Source organism: Apus apus, chromosome 5 (genome assembly GCF_020740795.1).
Source record: "Apus apus isolate bApuApu2 chromosome 5, bApuApu2.pri.cur, whole genome shotgun sequence".
NCBI lineage: Eukaryota > Metazoa > Chordata > Aves > Apodiformes > Apodidae > Apus > Apus apus.
In genome coordinates, this window is record NC_067286.1 from 62,492,022 (window position 1) to 62,510,292 (window position 18,271).

Below are 18,271 nucleotides of genomic sequence, written 5' to 3' on the forward strand. Positions count from 1 at the left end.
TGTGGGAGATCTCCTGGGCAGGGTAATTCAGGTGGGAGCAAATGCCACGATTAATCTTTCCCTCCTGGGGTGGCCCTGCCCGTGATGCTCAGGAACATCTTTAAACAAGAAGGGGCTTGAGGATACGCTTGTGGGTGATTCATCATCGAATCCCAGACTGGTCTGGGTTGGAAGGGACCATAAAGATCATCCAGATCCAACCCCCTGCATGGGCAGGGACACCTCCCACCAGCCCAGGTTGCTCCAAGCCCCATCCAACCTGCCCTTCAACACTGCCAGGGATGGGGCAGCCACAGCTTCCCTGGGCAACCTGGGCCAGGGTCTCACCACCCTCACAACAAGTAATTTCTTCCTAATGTCTAACCTCAATCTCCCCTCTTCAAGTTTTAATCCATTCCTCCTCATCCCATCCCTCCCTGCCCTTGTCCCAAGCCCCTCCCCAGCTTTCCTGGAGCCCCTTCAGGCACTGGAAGGTGCTCTAAGGTCTCCCTGGAGCCTTCTCTTCTCCAGGCTGAACAACCCCAAAAATATATCTTTTTGCCCTCCTTTGGATTTGCTCCAGGAGCTCCATGTCCTTTATGTGTTGGGGACCCCAGAACTGGACCCAGCCCTGCAGGAGTGAACATCAGCCCAGCTTTAAAACCCCCACCCTGTCTCCAAGCTGACGCTGAGGCTCTCAGCTGACCTGGCTCCTCTGTGAGGCTCCCCAACCTCGCCGGCAGCCTCCAAGCTGCTCCAGCTCCAATTCCTTCTGATTTCAGAACAAAAATCTACACAGCTCCTAGGGCGGGGACATCCCAAAGGGACAGAGAAAGGGCTGCGTGGGGAACGCCGGGGATTTGAAAGCACTGAACTCATTCCATGGGCTTTGTATAAAGATAATAAACCTCCCACGGAACTCTGCAACTCCTCCTCCTCCTCCTGTCTCTTACCCCACTGGCCTGGCCATTGACTTTATTCCATTATTTTATTTTATTTTAAGTTTGTTCCCCCCAAAAGTTTGTACAAGGCCAGCTGCCAAAAAAAGAGTGTAAATAAGGAGGCACCACACCCCAGTGTTACAAAACCTTGTATTAATCATCTCCCTTCACTTTCAGTATAAGGTTGGTATGAAATGTAGCCATGATCCCTTAGTTACAACGGGAGGAAATGAGTAATAAATACATTGCAGCAAGTTGAAAATCACCAGGGTGTTTCACTTGGGGAACAACATTTTGAAAACTGTACACTTGCAAAGACTGGCATCTCCAAACATTAGTATTTCTTTATATCAGGAAGCTTTTACATGTCACAAACATGCTATTGCCATAGATGACACCCCTTCCCCCCCCCACCCCCCCCAAAAAAAAAAAAAAATTTAAAAAATATGCATTGCTCAGCAACATTAACTAGGCAAAAATAGTTCTTTGTGCACTAACTTTGTACAGAAAAACCAGGACTAAAGGCATGCATGTACAATAAAAAGGCTGCCTGGGAATGGCATGCAACAGAAGAGAGGTCAAAGCTTTGAAAAGTCAGCTTACAATATGCATAAATACATAAGGGATATATATATATATATATGTGTATATATATATATTAATAAGGGAGGAAGTATTCTGCTTAACATTATTAACATTCCTGGTTGTTTTTTTTTTGTTTTGTTTGTTTTGTGGTTTGTTTTTTGTGTTTGTTTTTTTTTTTTCTTCCTATTCCTCCCAGAGGAATACACATTCACCTTTAAGTAAAGATAAAGGAATACAAAAAATAAAACTCACTTTGCAAACTCTGATGACTCGTATAAAATCAACTTTTTTTTTTAATTTTTTTTTGGTTTTTTTTGTGTGTGGATTTTTTTTGTGTGTGTTGTGTTTTTTTTTTTCCCCCCTCTTCTTATAGCATTACCCTCGCTGTGTGCAAATTACAGATGTCTGCAGGACCCCACTTCCCATCAGGCACATTCAGAAAGCCAAACGTGGGGCACAGCTGCACCCCAACATGGAGAAAGGTGACAACAGAGAGAGAGAGAGAAGTCTCTAAGTGGTGACCAAACGTTCATCACAGTTTTGGATTCTTTTTTCCTGCTGGATGCTGCTCGGGCTTGACCCCCTTCCTATCCCACCACACACACACATACACACTTCAGCTTTTCTGGTTGTTTTGTTGTTTTTTTTTTTAAGAACTGAGCAGAAGGCAAAGCCCAGCTCAAGGCCAGGCCAGCTCAGGGCTTGTCCCCCCCCCAGGGGGAGGACACCTCAAAAAGAAACAAGGTGGGGTTGATTCTTCCCGGGGAGCATCCACCGGACGCAAGGACAGACCGGCCGGAGACAGCTTAGGGGAACAGCACCAGTAAAAGGTCCCCGGCGGGTGCTGGGGGAAAAAGAGGAGGGGGCCAAAGGCTGTCTGGGGGGGAGATGCCCACCCAACACCTCCCTCACCACGGCACAGAACAGTTGCACAAGGGGGTGAATGCAAAAAAAAAAAACCAAAAAGAAAGGCACTGCCGCTTTATTACTAAAGATTTTTCACAGCCTCACTCGTGCAACTGGTTGGTTGGTTGTTTCTTTTTATACACAATTTTAGTTTTCTTTTAGGATGTGAGCTTTTTTTTTTTTTTTTGCCTTTTTATTTTTTTTTTTTTTGCCTTTTTTTCTTTTTTTTCATGTTAAACTTCTTTCCCTGGAGCTCTGCCACCTGCACTCAGCACAGGCACCTCAGAGCCAGGCAGGACTTCCCGAACGCAACTGAAGCCACTTGATATATTTGTTGTTGTGTGTGTGTGTTTGTTTTTACTTCAAAACAAAACAAAACAAAACACAAGAAACAGCAAAAACAACTAAGTCGTCATTCACCTAGACACTGTCAAAGGAAAAGAAGCTGCTTTTCTGTTTGTTTGTTTTTTAACAAAAGGAAAAAAAACAAAACCGACACAATTGAATTATTTGGTGGGTGTTAATAACAGACATTATCATGGTTACCAGCCATAGCAAGTTAATAGGTAATATATCCAAAATAATATCTCTTAACAATCAGATAACCTCTGTTTCTATAGTCAGCAAAAGGAATAAATAGAATTTCAGCTCCGTAAATACATTTTTCCAGCCTTCCCTGGGGAAAGCTCCTGCTATGGCAGTTGTGTTCACACCTCAGTACAATCTGGGGGTGCTCAGGGTTGTGGGGGGGGGGAACCCAGGTCCCCAGAAACCCCCTCCTGCCCCCCACTTCACTTCCACCTCCTCATACCACCTCCCAACCTCCCCCACTTTCAGGCTTTCCCTTCTATACTCTCCATTCTCCCCCTCCCCCCATCTCATGCCTGCCAGGAAACAGGTCACCAAGGACCAGCAAAGAGAAAAAAGAACAACCAAACATGGCATTTGGCACTTTTTTTTTTTAAATGAAAATGACTTAAAAATGCTGCATGGCAAATGGGTTGACACATCTCCCATCACCGCTGGTCCAGGTTCTCCCTCACTCCCCCCCTTCAGCCCTGCTCCCGTTGCTCCCGGCTGAGCTCCTGCGGGGAATGTTGCTGCAATTCCAACCCCCCCCCCCACCACCACCCCCATGCATTAATTTCCAATATATTCTTAGCCCACCAGAGGACAGGGAGCAGTGAGGCCGGCGCTATGCCGGGCATCCCCATGGGCATGGATTTTTCTGACCCTGGTTTTCAAGCGGGGCACCACGTGAGGTTTGCCCACTGGAACGCCCTCGGAAAAAAGGGACCTCTCTGCTCTAGGCAGCAGCCCAGGAGGCCACCGAGCTACTGCCACCCGTGGCACACGTTTTCATGGCCCAAAAGAGCAGGGCCCTGGTGGGCCCAAAGGCCCCCGGTGGCCTTTGGAGGTCGGGTTTTATTTGGCTTGATAAAAATCACACGCTGGCTCCTTCATCCCTCATGAGGGGGGGGGGAAAAGCCCCTCGCTGCTGGGGTTTTGGCTGCATAGAATCATAGAATGGTTGGGGTTGGAAGGGACCTCTAGAGATCATCTAGTCCAACCCCCCTGCCAAAGCAGAATCACCCAGGGCAGGTCACACAGGAACACATCCGGGCAGATTTTTGAATGTCTCCAGAGAATGAAACTCCACAACCTCTCTGGGCAGCCTGTCCCAGGGCTCCGTCACCCTCACAGTAAAGAAGTTTGTCCCCACGTTGAGGTGGAACTTCCTACGGCCTAGCTTATACCCATTGTTCCTTGTCCTATCACAGGGCACCACCAAAAAAGACTGGCCCCTTCCTCTTGACACCCAGCCCTCAGATATTTCTAGGCATTAATAACATCCCCACTCAGCCTTCTCAAGACTTAACAGCCCCATTTCTTTCAGCCTTTATTCACAGGAGAGATGTTCAAGTCCCTTAACCATCCTCACAACCTCTGCTGGACTCTCTCCAGTAGATCCCTGTCTTTCCTGTCTCTCTTGAACTGGGGAGCCCCAGAACTGGACACAGGCTGGAGGGGTGGTGGGCAGATGTGTAAAGCCAAGATGCAGCGACCTTCCTGGTACCTACGCAGGCACAAGACACCAAAACTCACCCAGCATCCCCCCCCCCCACTTTACCAACATCCCCCAGGACCCTCCACTGGGCGAGATGTCCCCCCCACATCCCCACACCCCTCCACTGCCCTGTGCACAACGCTGCCTCCAAACAGCAGGTGCTCTTGGCTAAATAAAGGAAATTTGGGGGTGGTTATTATTATTATAATTATTAATATTATTTTTTAAAATCTGGGCTCACCAGGCCAGTCCATGCCTGACTGCAGCAGAACTCAAGGGGTGGGACCAGCAGCCCCCAAAGCCCCTGGTGGGACAGGCAAATCCTCCCCAGAGGGTTTTTTTTTGGTCACACACACCCGCGTGATACTCAATACTCATTCATATCCTCATCCAGAAGCAGGGTTTGCCCACAGTGCTCCCTCCGTTGTCAGCACTCTCCTGCTACCTGTGTCCCCTCCCACCCCCTCCCCATGCTTCTTCATCATCCTCGTGGATTTTTTTTGCCTTTTTTTTGTTTTGTTTTGTTTTTTTTTGCCCACCCCATCCCTCCCTCCCCCCCCCCCCAATACCCCAGCATGGATGTAATAAATGACAACACAAATTCCAAGTCTAATGATATGTTCACAAGGACAATCTACACATTCACAAAAATTAAAACAGGAAAGAGAGAGAGAGAGAGAGAGAGAAAGAGAGAGAGAGAGCAAGAGAGAAAGACAGGAGAGAGGAGGAAGGATGCAAGCTATCACTGAGGCTCCCTGCAAGCCCCGACCTCGCCGCTGGACCCGCAGCAGTTGTTGTCCCAGCCAGCGTCCCCGTTGCGACGCCTTCTAGATCGTGGAGGTTCGGTCAACACCATCTGCAAGCAGGAGGAAAAGAGCTTCAGGAACAGCCCCAGAGAGCAGCTGCCCACGTTGCACCAGGACCTCTGAGACAGGGAAGGAGGATGGACCACCAGAGCACCACCCCCCCGCCCCCACCACCCACAGCCCGTGCCCCCAACGGGACCAACCCCACTTCCCCAGCGGGTCACAGAAGGGTTTTAGGGATGTCAACACTCTGGCAGTGCCTCTGTGTCACTGTTTGTCCCCATCCCACAGCAGCCCCCCAACCCCTCCTCAGTCACCATCCCAACACCAGTCCAGGCCCTCTGCCACGTCCTCACAGCACCTTTCCCAGGAGCAGAGGGGGTTTCAGGGCAGCTGGGTCTTGCCACAACCTGGGCGTTGAGTCGGGGACACCCCTATGGTGGGACAAGTTCATGACCAGGAATGGGGAAAACAGGGATGGAAACCATCCTGGGGGCTGCCTTGCCCCCCCAGCTAACCCAGCCCTGTAATGCCTGTGTCGCAGACAATGCACAATCTTCTTCCATCGAAAAACCATGGGAGGAAAAAACCCAAACCCCCGGCGTTGTTTCTGCCTCCCCCGTGCCCCAGTCCCCAGTGTCCCACAACAGCAGGGATGGATCCAGCCACAGCCCCGATCCCCGGAGTAGGGGGGTCCACGACCAATCCCAAAGCAGAACAAACAACCCCCCAACCAGCAGCCCCCTCTCCTCCACCCCCCAGTGCACCAGCAGCTCATCTGGGGCCAGAAATCAACACCCCAACCCTCCAGCCCTCCCCCAGCTCCCAATTCCCCATCCCAAACCTCCATCCCTGGGATGGAGAGCAACAGAGGGGGTGGGGAGAGGGTGCAGCTCCCAGGGCAGCCCCCAAACACGAGCATTCCTGTTCCACAACCCCCGGGGGCATCAACCCTCCTTGAGACTGAAAACAAACGGGTTTGTTACACCTTTTTTTTTTTTGTTGTTTTTTTTTGGGTTTTTTTTTTCCTCCCCCGAAAGGTTTATTTTTTTTTTAAGAGCTGTTTATAGCACAACCGGTTGGGAGAGGCTCAGGGTATATGAGACCTGGAAAGAAAAAAATAACTGGGAGGAACAGTCCCTTGCAGAGGAACAAGACAGCTAAGCCTCGCCTGGGCACACGCTGGAGAAACGCTTCGGGTGACAGAAGTGTCCTTGTTTTCCCGGCCAGGGATGTGGCTGTGGTGCTGCCAGGGCCCTGCTGCCTCTTCCAGTCCTTGCTCCGGTGTCCCTGTCCCCGGGACGGGCTGTCACACGGCTGCAGGGAGGTGGGATCCCAGCGGCACCATCCTCCCCGAAGGTCTCCTGTCCACCAGCCATCCGATGCAGTCCAGGGACGAGACCCCAGCTGGATACTGGGGAGGGTCTGGGCGCTGCTTGGTGGCCGCGCTCGTCCCACCACGGGGCGTCATCCTTCCTTCCCGGGGGGCCGGCGAGGGGCACCGGGCGCTGCTGGAGCCGCTGCGTCTTGCTGCGTCGGCCTCTCCATCCCGCTGCCTTTTCCATCTTCCCAGGCTGGTTTTTCCACCTGGTCCTGCTCCCTCCCCGTGCCCACGAATCCACCCGCCGGGGCTGGCACCCACAGCTGCCCCAGGCAGGAGCCAGGAGCCAGCACAGCCCCCAGCAGGGTCTGACCCCCTGTGCCTTGGGGCTCCCGCACCCTCCCGGCCAAACGGGGCTCACGGGTGGCAGGAGGATAAAACCCTCCCCCAGCCTGTGACCCCATTCGAGCACTCTGGTAGCAAGGGATTTTCTGAGAACTAATAACAAACTAGCAAGCTAATGCTAATTATTATTAGCAAGCTAACTAGTGGCTAATAAGCATGGACTGCACTCGTCCCTGCCTTTGGTTTTACCCCTCTGCCCCGGCAGCTTTGCCGAGAGAAGCTGCTGTCCCCACCTGACTCCCCTCGGGAGCATCCCCGGGAGCATCCCTGCATCCAGCCCTGCCACCATCCCGTCCCCTCACAGCCACAGCCTGTCCCAGGTTTTGGGGGGCAGGGGGCAGGTGCCGGGGGGCTCGGAGGAGGTGGCGTGGACGTGCTGGAAGAGCCCCAGGAGGAGGGAGTGCTCACCGCTGAGCGCGTGCTCCGTCATGCTCAGGCACAGGGACTCCAGCCTGTTGTTGATGTCAGGTTCAGTCACCGGCACCTGGAACTCTGAGGGGACAAAGGGACAGAAGACCTTGGTCAGGGGATCTCTCAGGGGACTCTGCCCACTCTGCTGCCACTGGCATGGGCACACAGGGGGTAGAAAACCAACTGAAGATGACCCAGGAAGGTCTGACCACATAGGACCTTCTGGGGAGGGACTTTTTATAAGGGCATGGAGTGATAGGATGAGGGGGGAACAGCTTTAAGCTAAAAGAGGGGAGATTTAGATGAGATATTGGGAAGAAGTTCTTTGCTGTGAGGGTGGTGAGACCCTGGCCCAGGTTGCCCAGAGAAGCTGTGGCTGCCCCATCCCTGGCAGTGTTGGATGTGGCTTGAAGCAACCTGGTCTAGTGGGAGATGTCCTTGCTCATGGCAGAGGTGTTGGAACTAGACGATCTTGAAGGCTCCTTCCAACCCAAACCAGTCTGGGATTCTATGATTCCATGGGTGTGTCTGGCCATGCTTGGCTTCCCAGTGCAATCACCTCTGGCAGGAGGTGTTTGCAGAAATGGTCCCTGCTTCTGATTGCTAAGGGGTAAATCCAGGGGTTCACCAGCCTGGTACCAGAAGGGGGGTGGAAATGAGGGGTTCAGGTGCTGGTTAGAGATGCTGAGGGTGTGGGGGTGGGGCAGAGGGGACCCCCCCCAAGCTCTTCACTTGCTCAGGACGTGCAAAAATCCTCCCTATGAATCCAGCAGGGTCAGGTGCTGCCTGTGCAGGCAGGGTTAGTGCTTCAGACATGGGATGGTGGCACAGACCAGCAGAGCTGCCCTCTGGCTTCTCCATGGCTCACTTGGCCACCCACAGCCCTCCTGCTACATCCCTGGGGGGGTAAGCACAAAAAAAAAAGGGGGGGACACACGAAGTCTGCTGTGCTGCAAGGCCCTGGCCTGACCCACACAACACCAAAACATCACTCTCCTCTGCACCAGAAGCTGCAAATAAAGCTTTTGCTACCACAGGATGACCCCTCCTGCTTTCCACTGGCTCTCAGGACCGTGGGATAAGATCCAGGAGGGCTGAGATCCTGCCAAAAGGTAGCTTGGGAGCCCAGCATCACATTATTGCTTATTTTCCTCACGCCTCAGTCCACATCTTTGGCTCCCTGATCCTCCTACGCCTCATTCACTGCAGGCTAAGAGGCAAAGAGAAACCTATTCATCCTCTCCCAGAGCCTGCAGAAACGTGCCCTTGTCCTGGTGTTTGATCGATAACCCGGGAACAGACGCTGCTTTTGCTGTACAGGACATTTGCTGCCCAAACTGTGCAGCTAAAACAGCACAGGCACATGATGCCAGGGGAGCTGCTGAGCTGAAACCATGGCAGAAGCTTATGGATGAGGCTTGGTTTACTGGGGGGGGGGGGGGGTGTAACACCCCCATCCCATGGTATGAAATGTTATGGTAAGAAAAGGCACATTTAAAAGCCAGTGAAATGATAAAAACACAGAATCAGAGATGGTTTGGGTTGGAAGGGAACTTGAAGATCATCTAGTTCCAACTCCCCTGTGTAGACAGGGACACCTCCCACTAGAGGAGAGGGGAAAAAGGCATGAATGTCCTCAGGGGAAAGATGCTCCAGGCTCAGGGTTCAGGTTCAGCAGGAATCCTCGTGAATCAGAAGATGCTCCTACGGACAGGAACATCTTTGTGGTGCTTGGGAAGGAAGCACCGACACAGCAACATCTCCCTTCACATGCACTGCAAAGAGAATTTCCCCCGTGGTCTCTCTGGGCTTCCACATCCATTGATCTTTAAGGTCCCTTCCAACCTTAATGATTCCAGGTGGCAGGGTTCCCTGCTCATGGCAGGGGGGTTGGAACTAGATGATCTTTAAGGTCCCTTCCAACCTTAATGATTCTACATGGTGAGGTTCCCTGCTCATGGCAGGGGGGTTGGAACTAGATGATCTTTAAGGTCTTTTCCAACCTTAACGATCCTATGAGAGCAAAAGAAGGTGATGGAAGAGCTACTGCCTTTTTTGGTGAAAAAAAACTCCCGACAACCACCAAAGCTCTGGTTCCTACCTGGCTGCTGGAACATCAGCATGGTCTGCGGGGAGGTGTGGACCGGCAGCGAGCGCGTCCTTTGCACGGAGCTGTGGCTGCGGCTGGGCATGCTGTTGCTGCCCCCAGGGTTGGCAAACCAGAGGTTCTGTGGGAAGCAAACCCAAAAGGAGGGGTGAGATGTCAAATGGAGGCCTCTGGGCCACGTGTTTACAACCCGTTTGGCCTCCTCTTTCCCTCCTCCACCTCCCGGTTTGCCCCCTTTTCCAGTCCCTTTTCCTGCACCCAGCTGCACGGAGGAGAATGAATGGCTCTTGCTTGCTTGGCTTGAAAAGCAGGGGAGGGAAAAAATGGAAATCTGGGTAAGTGAAGAGGAGAAAAAGCAAAGGAAGGTTCTGGGGAAAGGGATGGAGAAGCTGGAGATGCTGCCAACACTGACCAACCTGTCTGCCTTGCTTGAGGATGGCGGGGCTGGCGGCGGGGCTGCGCTGGGGGGTGCCCAGCAGCCCACTGGGGCCCAGCAGCCCCAGTCTGGCCGTGGGGAGGTTGCGGGAGGGGATCTGGAACTGGCGGGGGTTCCTCCGGCCCAGCCCCGCCCCGGCGGATCCGGCTGTCGGCAACGAGTTGGACTGGCCAAAGCCTCGGCTGCGGGAGAGAGAGCGCGGAGGTGAGAGACGGGCTCCTGCCGGGGGACCCCCCTGCCAGGGGGCTGGTGTGCTCAGACCAACAGCCAAACGTCCCCAGGGTGCCTCGGTGTCAGGAACTACTGGGCTGAGCCTGTCACCCCATGGCCCGGACTAATGTTGTCACCCCAGGGCCCAGATCAATGCTTGTCACTGTCCCAGACTGATCCTGTCACTCCATGTCCCAGACCAATCCTGTCACACCATGTCCCGGACCAATCCTGCCACCCATGTCCATCCCACAGCCACGGGTTCACTGGAAGCTCTGCTCCTGCCCACTGAGGATATTCCTCCACCCTGCATGTGCAGCAGGAAGGAGGAGGTTTGGGCATCCACCAGAAGCATCCTTTCTTCTTCCCACCTGCCAGTCGCCCTCCCTCCCTTCTGCAGCTCTCAAATTAACTTTTAAAATTTTTTTTTAATTTTTATTTGACTCCTGCAAAATGAACCTGGTCATAAATGCAAGCCAGAAAATCAGAGGTGATTCCCTGGGCACTGGAGCCTCTTGTGCCTGATGTCCTGGGTTTTTTACTTAAAGCTCTTGAGCTGTACAAAAGAAATCTCTTACGTCTGGATTCTTTAGTGTCTCATAAAGGTTCAGCTCATGTTGTTGGGTTTTCTTTACTGGGGATGCTTGAAGGGCCAGACCTTTTCCCCTTCCACAAGGTTAATTTTTATGAACAAAGTCCAGTCTGAGACTTCTCAAGTTCTGGAAAACTTGGCTAAAATAACCTAACAAGTCCAAGATTTCCTAGTGAGGAGCTGAGTGAAGGACACATTCCTGCAGATGTGGGACTGACTCTACGCCTGCTCCTGTCTCTGCACAGCAAAACTTCATCCAGCTCCCTGTGATCTTAGCAAAACCCTCTGGACCCAAGATCATGCAGCCAAAATGTCCTGAAATTGTGACCTCAGGACACTAAACCATCTTTCCTTCTTGGAGGGAGGGTCTGACACGCCAGCATCCCTCACCACCTGTGTTTTTGAATTTAAAACCAGAGGAATGACACAAAACCAACCAGGTAATCCTTGGAAAAACACACAGTGTGGGGCTCCTGGCTGCTCAGGGTTGGCTTGGTGCCTCTCCCCCATTGGCTGGGCAGCAGGACTGCAGTGTGGTCACCAGGCCCCAGCACAGCCCAGGGCAGGAGCTCCCTGCACACCCACAGTTTTTACTCCCCCAGATCCCCCCCCTGCTCTTCCCCAGCACTTCATCACCCTCCCAGATGTTTCAGCTCACCTCCCTCCCAGCCCTCATTCTCTCCTGCTTGTGCAAACATGCTTCAAATGACATCAGACTGCTGGGACCCCAAAGCTGGGTGAATTTACTAGGCAGGAACACTACGGGGTTTCTTTAGACCTTGTCCAAAAAAATGCTCTTGCCACTGAATCTCCATGAGAAAAACAAGACTGGCCACGTGCTCCTTCCTCACCTGGACCTTTCCTGGAGCAGAAGGAAAGCAAAATGCAAACCACCCAAGAGCAGTAAGGAAACTGAAGTGCATCCTGGGCAGCCCCCGGAAAAAGGGACTGGGACCATTTTGAGCTGGCAGCCCCACCTCATGCCTGGGGTCAGCATGGGTGATGGCCCAGACCAAGGAGGTCCACCAAAAGCTTTGCTCTGGTCTATCCTGCTACTGATCCTTCCGTGAACACTGAAAACAGTTGCTCTTCCATTCCAAAATATTTCATCTTACTCCATCAGGGAACACTCTGGCTCTGCACTCATTCCTTCTGAACTCACATCCCGGCTGTCCCAATGCCCCCAGTTATCTCCAAAATGTTTTCTTCAGAGAAAAAAAAAAGAACTTGCATAAGACTGCAATAAAACAGTCCTAGTAGAATAAAACAGAAGGCTCATATTGTTGTTAAACCCGATCTAAGAATATCTCATTTTGCCACAACCCCAATGCTTTCCAGGATCATCCAAAATCCAGCATCACTGAGGAACTGAGCATGGTGTTGACCACACACCCCCACCCAGCCTTCTGCTGGCTCTGCACCCTCTGCAGGCTTCAAGCCTGTTGGGTTTTTTTTGCCAGTTGAGGGCTTTTTGGTGACATTCCAGCACTGAGGTAACTAGCAAAGGGCAGCAGTAGGGGCTGGGATAGGCTGCACAGCTGGGAAGTGCCGGGTTGGGAGCCAGGGAGACGTGGTGGGAATCTGTGGGACAGGTGCCGACCACACAGGCAAACAGACTCCTGCTCCCCATTCCCAGCCAACGCCAGGAAGGGTTTTGTTGCCAAAGCTTTTCCAAACCTCCTCCCTCCTCAATCGTGGCTCTGGACCCAGCAGGGTCTGTCCCTCCCTGCTGGGTCCCACTCGAGATGCTCCAGCTGCTGCATCCCTCCCTCCCCAAAGGCTGTCGTACCTCCTCTGCTGCCGATAGCCTGACAGCTCCAGCAGGGATTTCCGAGGGAAAGACCGAAAGAGTTTCTGCACCTGCTGTTTCCATGACAGCAGCCGCTTCTTCTGGATCTCTGTAAACGCCTGTCCAAAAAAAAAAAAGAAGAGAAAAAATAGGAAATGTATGAATATCTTTCTGGACAAAGCGAGCAGGGCTGAGTATGTGGTTGCACTGTGAAGAAAAGCAGCTGGAGGCACGAGTTGAGCCCCATCCAGAGGAAAAGTCTGGTCTCTCTTGAGGATTTAACTCATCTCAGGTGGAGGAAATGCTCCAGGAATGTTCCCTGCATCCCAGAGGGATAGGCCAGCTCTGCTCCTGAGGCTGCCCAACCCCCTGGGCAGAGCAGGTCTTCCCAAAACTTCCTGGTACCCCTCCGAGCTTCTGGGGTGTGAGCCCATCCCCCTGTGGGGTTTGATGGTTGGTCCCTGCTGGGTGGTGGTACTTGTCACCTGGACGTGGCTCTAGAAAATGCTGCTGGGGTTTGGAAAGCAGAGCTGCTCCATGGCATCCTGCATCCTGCTGCTTGGGGCTGGGCTCTACTACAGACACCAACAGCCTCCTGGGATCAGCCGCATCACCCACCCAGGCTCCCGGGAAAGGTCACCCATGCAGGGGACCAACCCTCCCCCAAAACACCCTGGACCTCCATGCAGGCACTGTGGGTTACAGGGACATCACATGCCCACCACCACCAACTTTAGACACCAAATGTCTCTGTACCAATGGAGGACAATTTGGAGGCTAATTAGTGCCTGACTTGATTGCTCCAAAGCACCCTCTGGAGGATCCACTCTCTCCTGGCGCTGATGCACATGGCTGGTCTTGGGACACAGGCTGGCACTGGTGGGGTGACACTGGGTCACCATATCCCTCCTGGGGGCTGCGGGAAAACAAGCCCCCCTCTGCAGCTCTGCATCTTCCCGGCTTTGCTCTCCAGCCTTGGGCAGCTGCTCCCACCAGCCTCACTCCTCTCTTCACATCTCTGCTCCCCCAGTGATGCCCTGCTTGGCCATCCAGAAAGTCCAGGCACCATTTCCAAGCTCCAAGAAAGCCATACCCACATCTCTGAACCTGTCCTGCAGCAAACCCCAACAGCAGGTTCCACCACCCCCAGTGTAAGGGGCCTGGTGACACTGCAGGCACTGCCAGCAGAACACCCTGGAACCCCACCAAGGGTCAGCAGAGGTTCAAAAAAAGACATTGTAGCACTTGCTTTTTGCCTGCTATCCAACTCTTCCACCCCGACTCCAGATGCCCCGTGTTTGGCCCTGCAGAGCTATGCAGATCAAACCTTTACACAAACACTGGGCACTGGTTTCAGGTGTGGGGGGCTGTGAGCTGCCCCCCTCCTCTTCCCCGTGTCTGCAGCACACGTTGGGGTCTGCAGCACACGTTGGGGTCTGCAGCCACCAGCCCCCTCCAGGAGAAATTCTTCTGTGCTTTGACAACTTATTTTTTTTCTATAACCAAACAGCTGAGGAACGTTTAAAGCCTGCAGCTCCTAGGAGAGGCTGTGCAGCCCCCTCCTGTCCTTAGCCATATGGGCAGGTGATGAGAAGCAGCTTGTTCCTCCAGGTGCAGCAGGCACGGGGACAAAACACTGCTGGACACTCGGAATGCCAGCCATCCCTCCCTGCCACCAGGCAGGAGCATGCCAGAGCCCTGCCATCCCAAGCCATCACCTGCCACAGGCAGATCCAGCAGGAGCAGAAGCAGATGCCCCTGTTGCAAAACCCCAAGACCATGTGCTGTGAACCAGCAGGTGACAATCCCAAGGGATCACATGCTCATCCTGGGATTTTTCTTTCATCCAACTGCCAGATGAATTTCCCAGGTCCAGGACCTGGTACTTAAGGGAGGAACACCATTTCCATCTTGGAGCTACCATCCACTCCAGCCCTTTTCTGTCAGAATTACTATTAATACCCCCCAAAAATATTTGTGTTAGAAAGCAAAAGGTTTACATCAACAGACGCTTTGGAAACAGTTTCTAAGCGATGAGAACAACAGTTTTAGATGATCTGTCACGACTCACCTCATGGATTAGACATTTGTCTATGAGCTGTAAATAGGAACTTATATTCTCCTCGTCGGGGCGGGAAACTAGAAGTTGTGTGCACACTGGAACAAACAAGAGAAGAAACAAGGGCATGGGGAGACTGACCTGGGGTCTGAGGGGTCCAACAAATGCCTTGGACATCCTTTTTCCCTTATGCCATGAGCAGGTCTTCTCATCAGCGAGAAGAAATGCCCTTCCCCAATTCCTGCCCCCCTGTCCTATATTTAGGACCAGATTTTCTTCTCCATTATGGTGGTGTAAATCCAGAGAACACCACTGGAGCCACCAAAATTAGAGCTGAGCAAGTAAGGGGTGCAGGATTATTCCCTCTTCCTGATTACAAGGCACCAAAGGCACCGCTGGCTCAGGCTCCTGCTCCCACAGCCAAAACCTGCCCCTGCTGCAAACGGATTCGCACCTTTCCTGATGGATTTAATTTGGGAATTAAAGACATCAAAGCAAGTGGAAATGAGTTCACAGGGAAACGAGTCTCTGCTGCTCTAAGCCCCAGGCAGGGACACCTCATCCTGGCAAGGCTTCTCCCCCACGTACAGCTTCATGCGTGATGGAGGCATTTATCATTGACCAAATTAGTAAGTTCATTAAAATGGGGCCACAAACCCTCATCTGTCTGCATATGCAATCAACCAGCTGGTGAGAAAATCCACATCTACAAGTTTTTATATACAAACAACAACTTTTTATATACAAAACATCTATTTTTTGCAAAAAAAAAGGTCTGAAATAGGGACAGGGCTGATATTTCTTTGCAGCATCCCAGGAAGTTTCTGCTCCTGGTCTCCTGTGTGAGCCTGCGGATGAGACTCCCTGCCCCTCCCCACTTCCCCAGGGAGATCTCCCTCCAGGCAGCCAGCACAGACACTTCAGCTGGGGGTTAGGACACACCCAAGCTCACACAGATGTGCTCCAAGAGCCTTGCACATGGCACAGGGTGTCTGTCCCACTCGCATCACGCCCGTGCACCTCCCAGTGCGTTAATCGTGATGCAAAGCTGTGCATCCTGCACCAGGCATGGGATGGCACTGCAGTATTTTGGATGTCCACCTAAACTGGGGCTTTAAGAAGGGCTTGGACCTGGCCAACTTGCACTCAGGACAGCTTAGGCCAAGCCCATGCACTAGTGCTACTCTCCCCCTCAAAAAAGTGCATGTCCCAGGGATGCTGCTGAAAACATCTCTGGACTGGTGGGATGTTCCCAGGGCTCTGAAGGGGAAAGGGAAGGATGCTGTCCACCTGGGGCAGGCAGAGGATGCTGTCTGCCCTGATCTGGGGCAGGCAGAGGATGGCTATCTACCCTGACCTGGCGCAGGCAGCCTGTCCCCTTGCTGCCCACCTCCCCACCCACACTCTTACCATGGCATGGTGGGGGCCTCAAAAAATCATCCCCCTCAAGGACTGTGGCTTGCAGGAGCTCAGGGAAAAGCTGGTGCCAGCCCTGCCATCACACACACTCTGCCCCAAAGCAGGTCTCCCTAGCCAGGACACCAAGGAGAAGTGACAGCAGCTCACCTTTCCCCATCACTCTGGTGAACTGTCCTGGCAGGTCACCTTCAGGTAAAGGGGCCCCCCCCCGACTCTCCCTCGCATCCTGGCAAATGGTGCTGCTGCAGCCCCCCTGCTGCTGCCGAGTCCTTGCAGTCCGAGCCTTGGCTGTCAGAGCCCATCAGGGAGGAGGGGTGATGGGAGTCAGCATCCCGGCTGTGCTCCTCCGTGCTGGAGTTTTGGGAAGAGTAGGCTTTGATGGGGGTGAGGATCATTTGGTGTAGCTCCTGCAGCGGGACACGCAAGTTGCCACCTTCCAGGATGTCCTGCGGATGCAAGAGGTGAGAAGAGGGTTTGTCTCTGCAGGGACAACGGGACATCAGCTACAAACCAGGCCCCTGCTGCCCCCCAGGCCACCCCCAGCAAGGCTGCTGCCTCCAGGACCCAGTTTCAGCTCCTGTTCAACCACTGTACTTCATTCATCCAGTCTTTTTGCTTAAACCAGGGGAGCGTGGAGCTGCTGCTGCAGGGACTGTGCCTGATCATCCATGGACATGTTCAGACCTGAATCCTCTGAGATAAACAAGCCCTGTGAACCCCTGGGACCCAAAACCAGTGACAATCCAGCAACAGCGTTTCCAAGTTTCCACAAGGGAGACGCAAACCCCATGAGAGTGACTGAGCCTGAGAGATTTCAATGCCCAGACCAGCAAGTATCTTGCTCCTTCCCCAGCAATCCCACAAATTCTACATTTCAGCTCTAGTTACTGGGAATTAAATTTTTTAATGGTGGGTTTGACCCCAGTTTCCAGCAACACCTTCAAGCTGGGCTCTCTGTAACTGCTCTGCCCCAAAGAGATTGCTGTAGCATCCTTATGCCCTGGGACCACTGCAGGACCAGGCTGGGATGCCCAGGAGCCCATCCTGCAGTAGGGAAAGGGGGATGTTCCCATCCACACTGGGGGAGAGAGGAAAGGGAGGATTTCAAGGGTAACAGGATGGCTTGTGGTCAGAGGCAGGAGGGGCAACCAAAGGCTGCAAGTGAAGTTTTATCCCTATAGCAAAAATATTCAACTTGGAGATGCTGGGAGAGGTTCACCCGGGAGGGGGGGGATTTTGGTACAACCCCTGCCTTGTTCTTGGTAATAAGGTGGATCAAGAACTCCTCGTCTACAGCCAGATCCTCCTCCCACTGATGGGAAATACTTGCATTTCTATTTTTTTTTTCAGTGTAGCCTGGAGCAGAACAGCTCATCCTGAATGGTCTGGCTTGTGGGATGCTGCCTGGAGAGAGTCAGCTTTTGGGATGAGTCCTGGCTGTGCTCAGGCAAGAGACCCCAAGTGGGTGAACAAGCTGTGTATGAGCCAGGTGAAGCACTGAAATGGTTGTTCACCCTAATTCCTGCTGCACCCCAAGCTTGCTCTGAGACATCTCAGCTCCACTTCTTTCAAAGAACTGGTGTCAAGTCTGCTGGGCACCAGTTTTTGGGAAAGAAAAATCCTACTCTGTTAACTGGTGGAGAGAGGTGGAGCAGCTCTTTCCAAGAAAGCAGCAATCTTTAGGAGTGAGACACTGGCCAAAGAAATCAAGTCCCACACATGCTCTCATTTAGCAAAAAAAAAAATAAAATTGGGATTGGAAGCCTGAAAAACCACAGGTGCCTCCTCCCAAGTAAAGCAGCTCTGAGTCCCAGCAAAGGGGGACATGGTCACAACTCCATACTCCAAATCCACCCTACGAGGGCTCAAAAGCAGCCCCTGCCACTGATCTCCTGCATTTATAGCACACGTGGCTGGTTGTGGCAGCTGAACTGGGCTGAACCCACTCCATCTCCACCACACTTCAACCCCCCAGGTGGAGAAGCAGGGAAAGAGGCTTTGCAATCACCTGGCAAACACATCCCTGAAGCAAACTCAATCCAAGGGGCTTAAATCTCTTGGATTTCATCATTATTATTAAGATAGGGAGGTAAATATGGCTTTATTAGCTCCTGCCACCCTCTGAGTACAATCCCATATTATAAATAAATAGTAGAGCAGTGAGCTAAGGAAAACAATCCCATATTATAAATAAATAGTGGGGCAGTGAGCTAAGGAAAACAGCAATAAATAGCAAC

General features: G+C 52.5%; 1 protein-coding gene across 1 annotated transcript in view; it reads right to left on the bottom strand.

Annotated features, from left to right (window-relative positions):
• Nucleotides 1–5,080: 5,080 nt before the first annotated feature.
• The window catches only part of SAMD4A (sterile alpha motif domain containing 4A), a 108,657-nt gene continuing 95,466 nt past the window's right edge, over nt 5,081–18,271 (bottom strand). The window contains 8 exon segments of the mRNA XM_051621155.1: nt 5,081–5,335; nt 7,420–7,503; nt 9,524–9,650; nt 9,946–10,147; nt 12,557–12,675; nt 14,628–14,713; nt 16,182–16,245; nt 16,247–16,480. Of these exon segments, the coding sequence (XP_051477115.1) occupies nt 5,307–5,335; nt 7,420–7,503; nt 9,524–9,650; nt 9,946–10,147; nt 12,557–12,675; nt 14,628–14,713; nt 16,182–16,245; nt 16,247–16,480 (945 nt within the window). The 3' untranslated portion in view covers nt 5,081–5,306.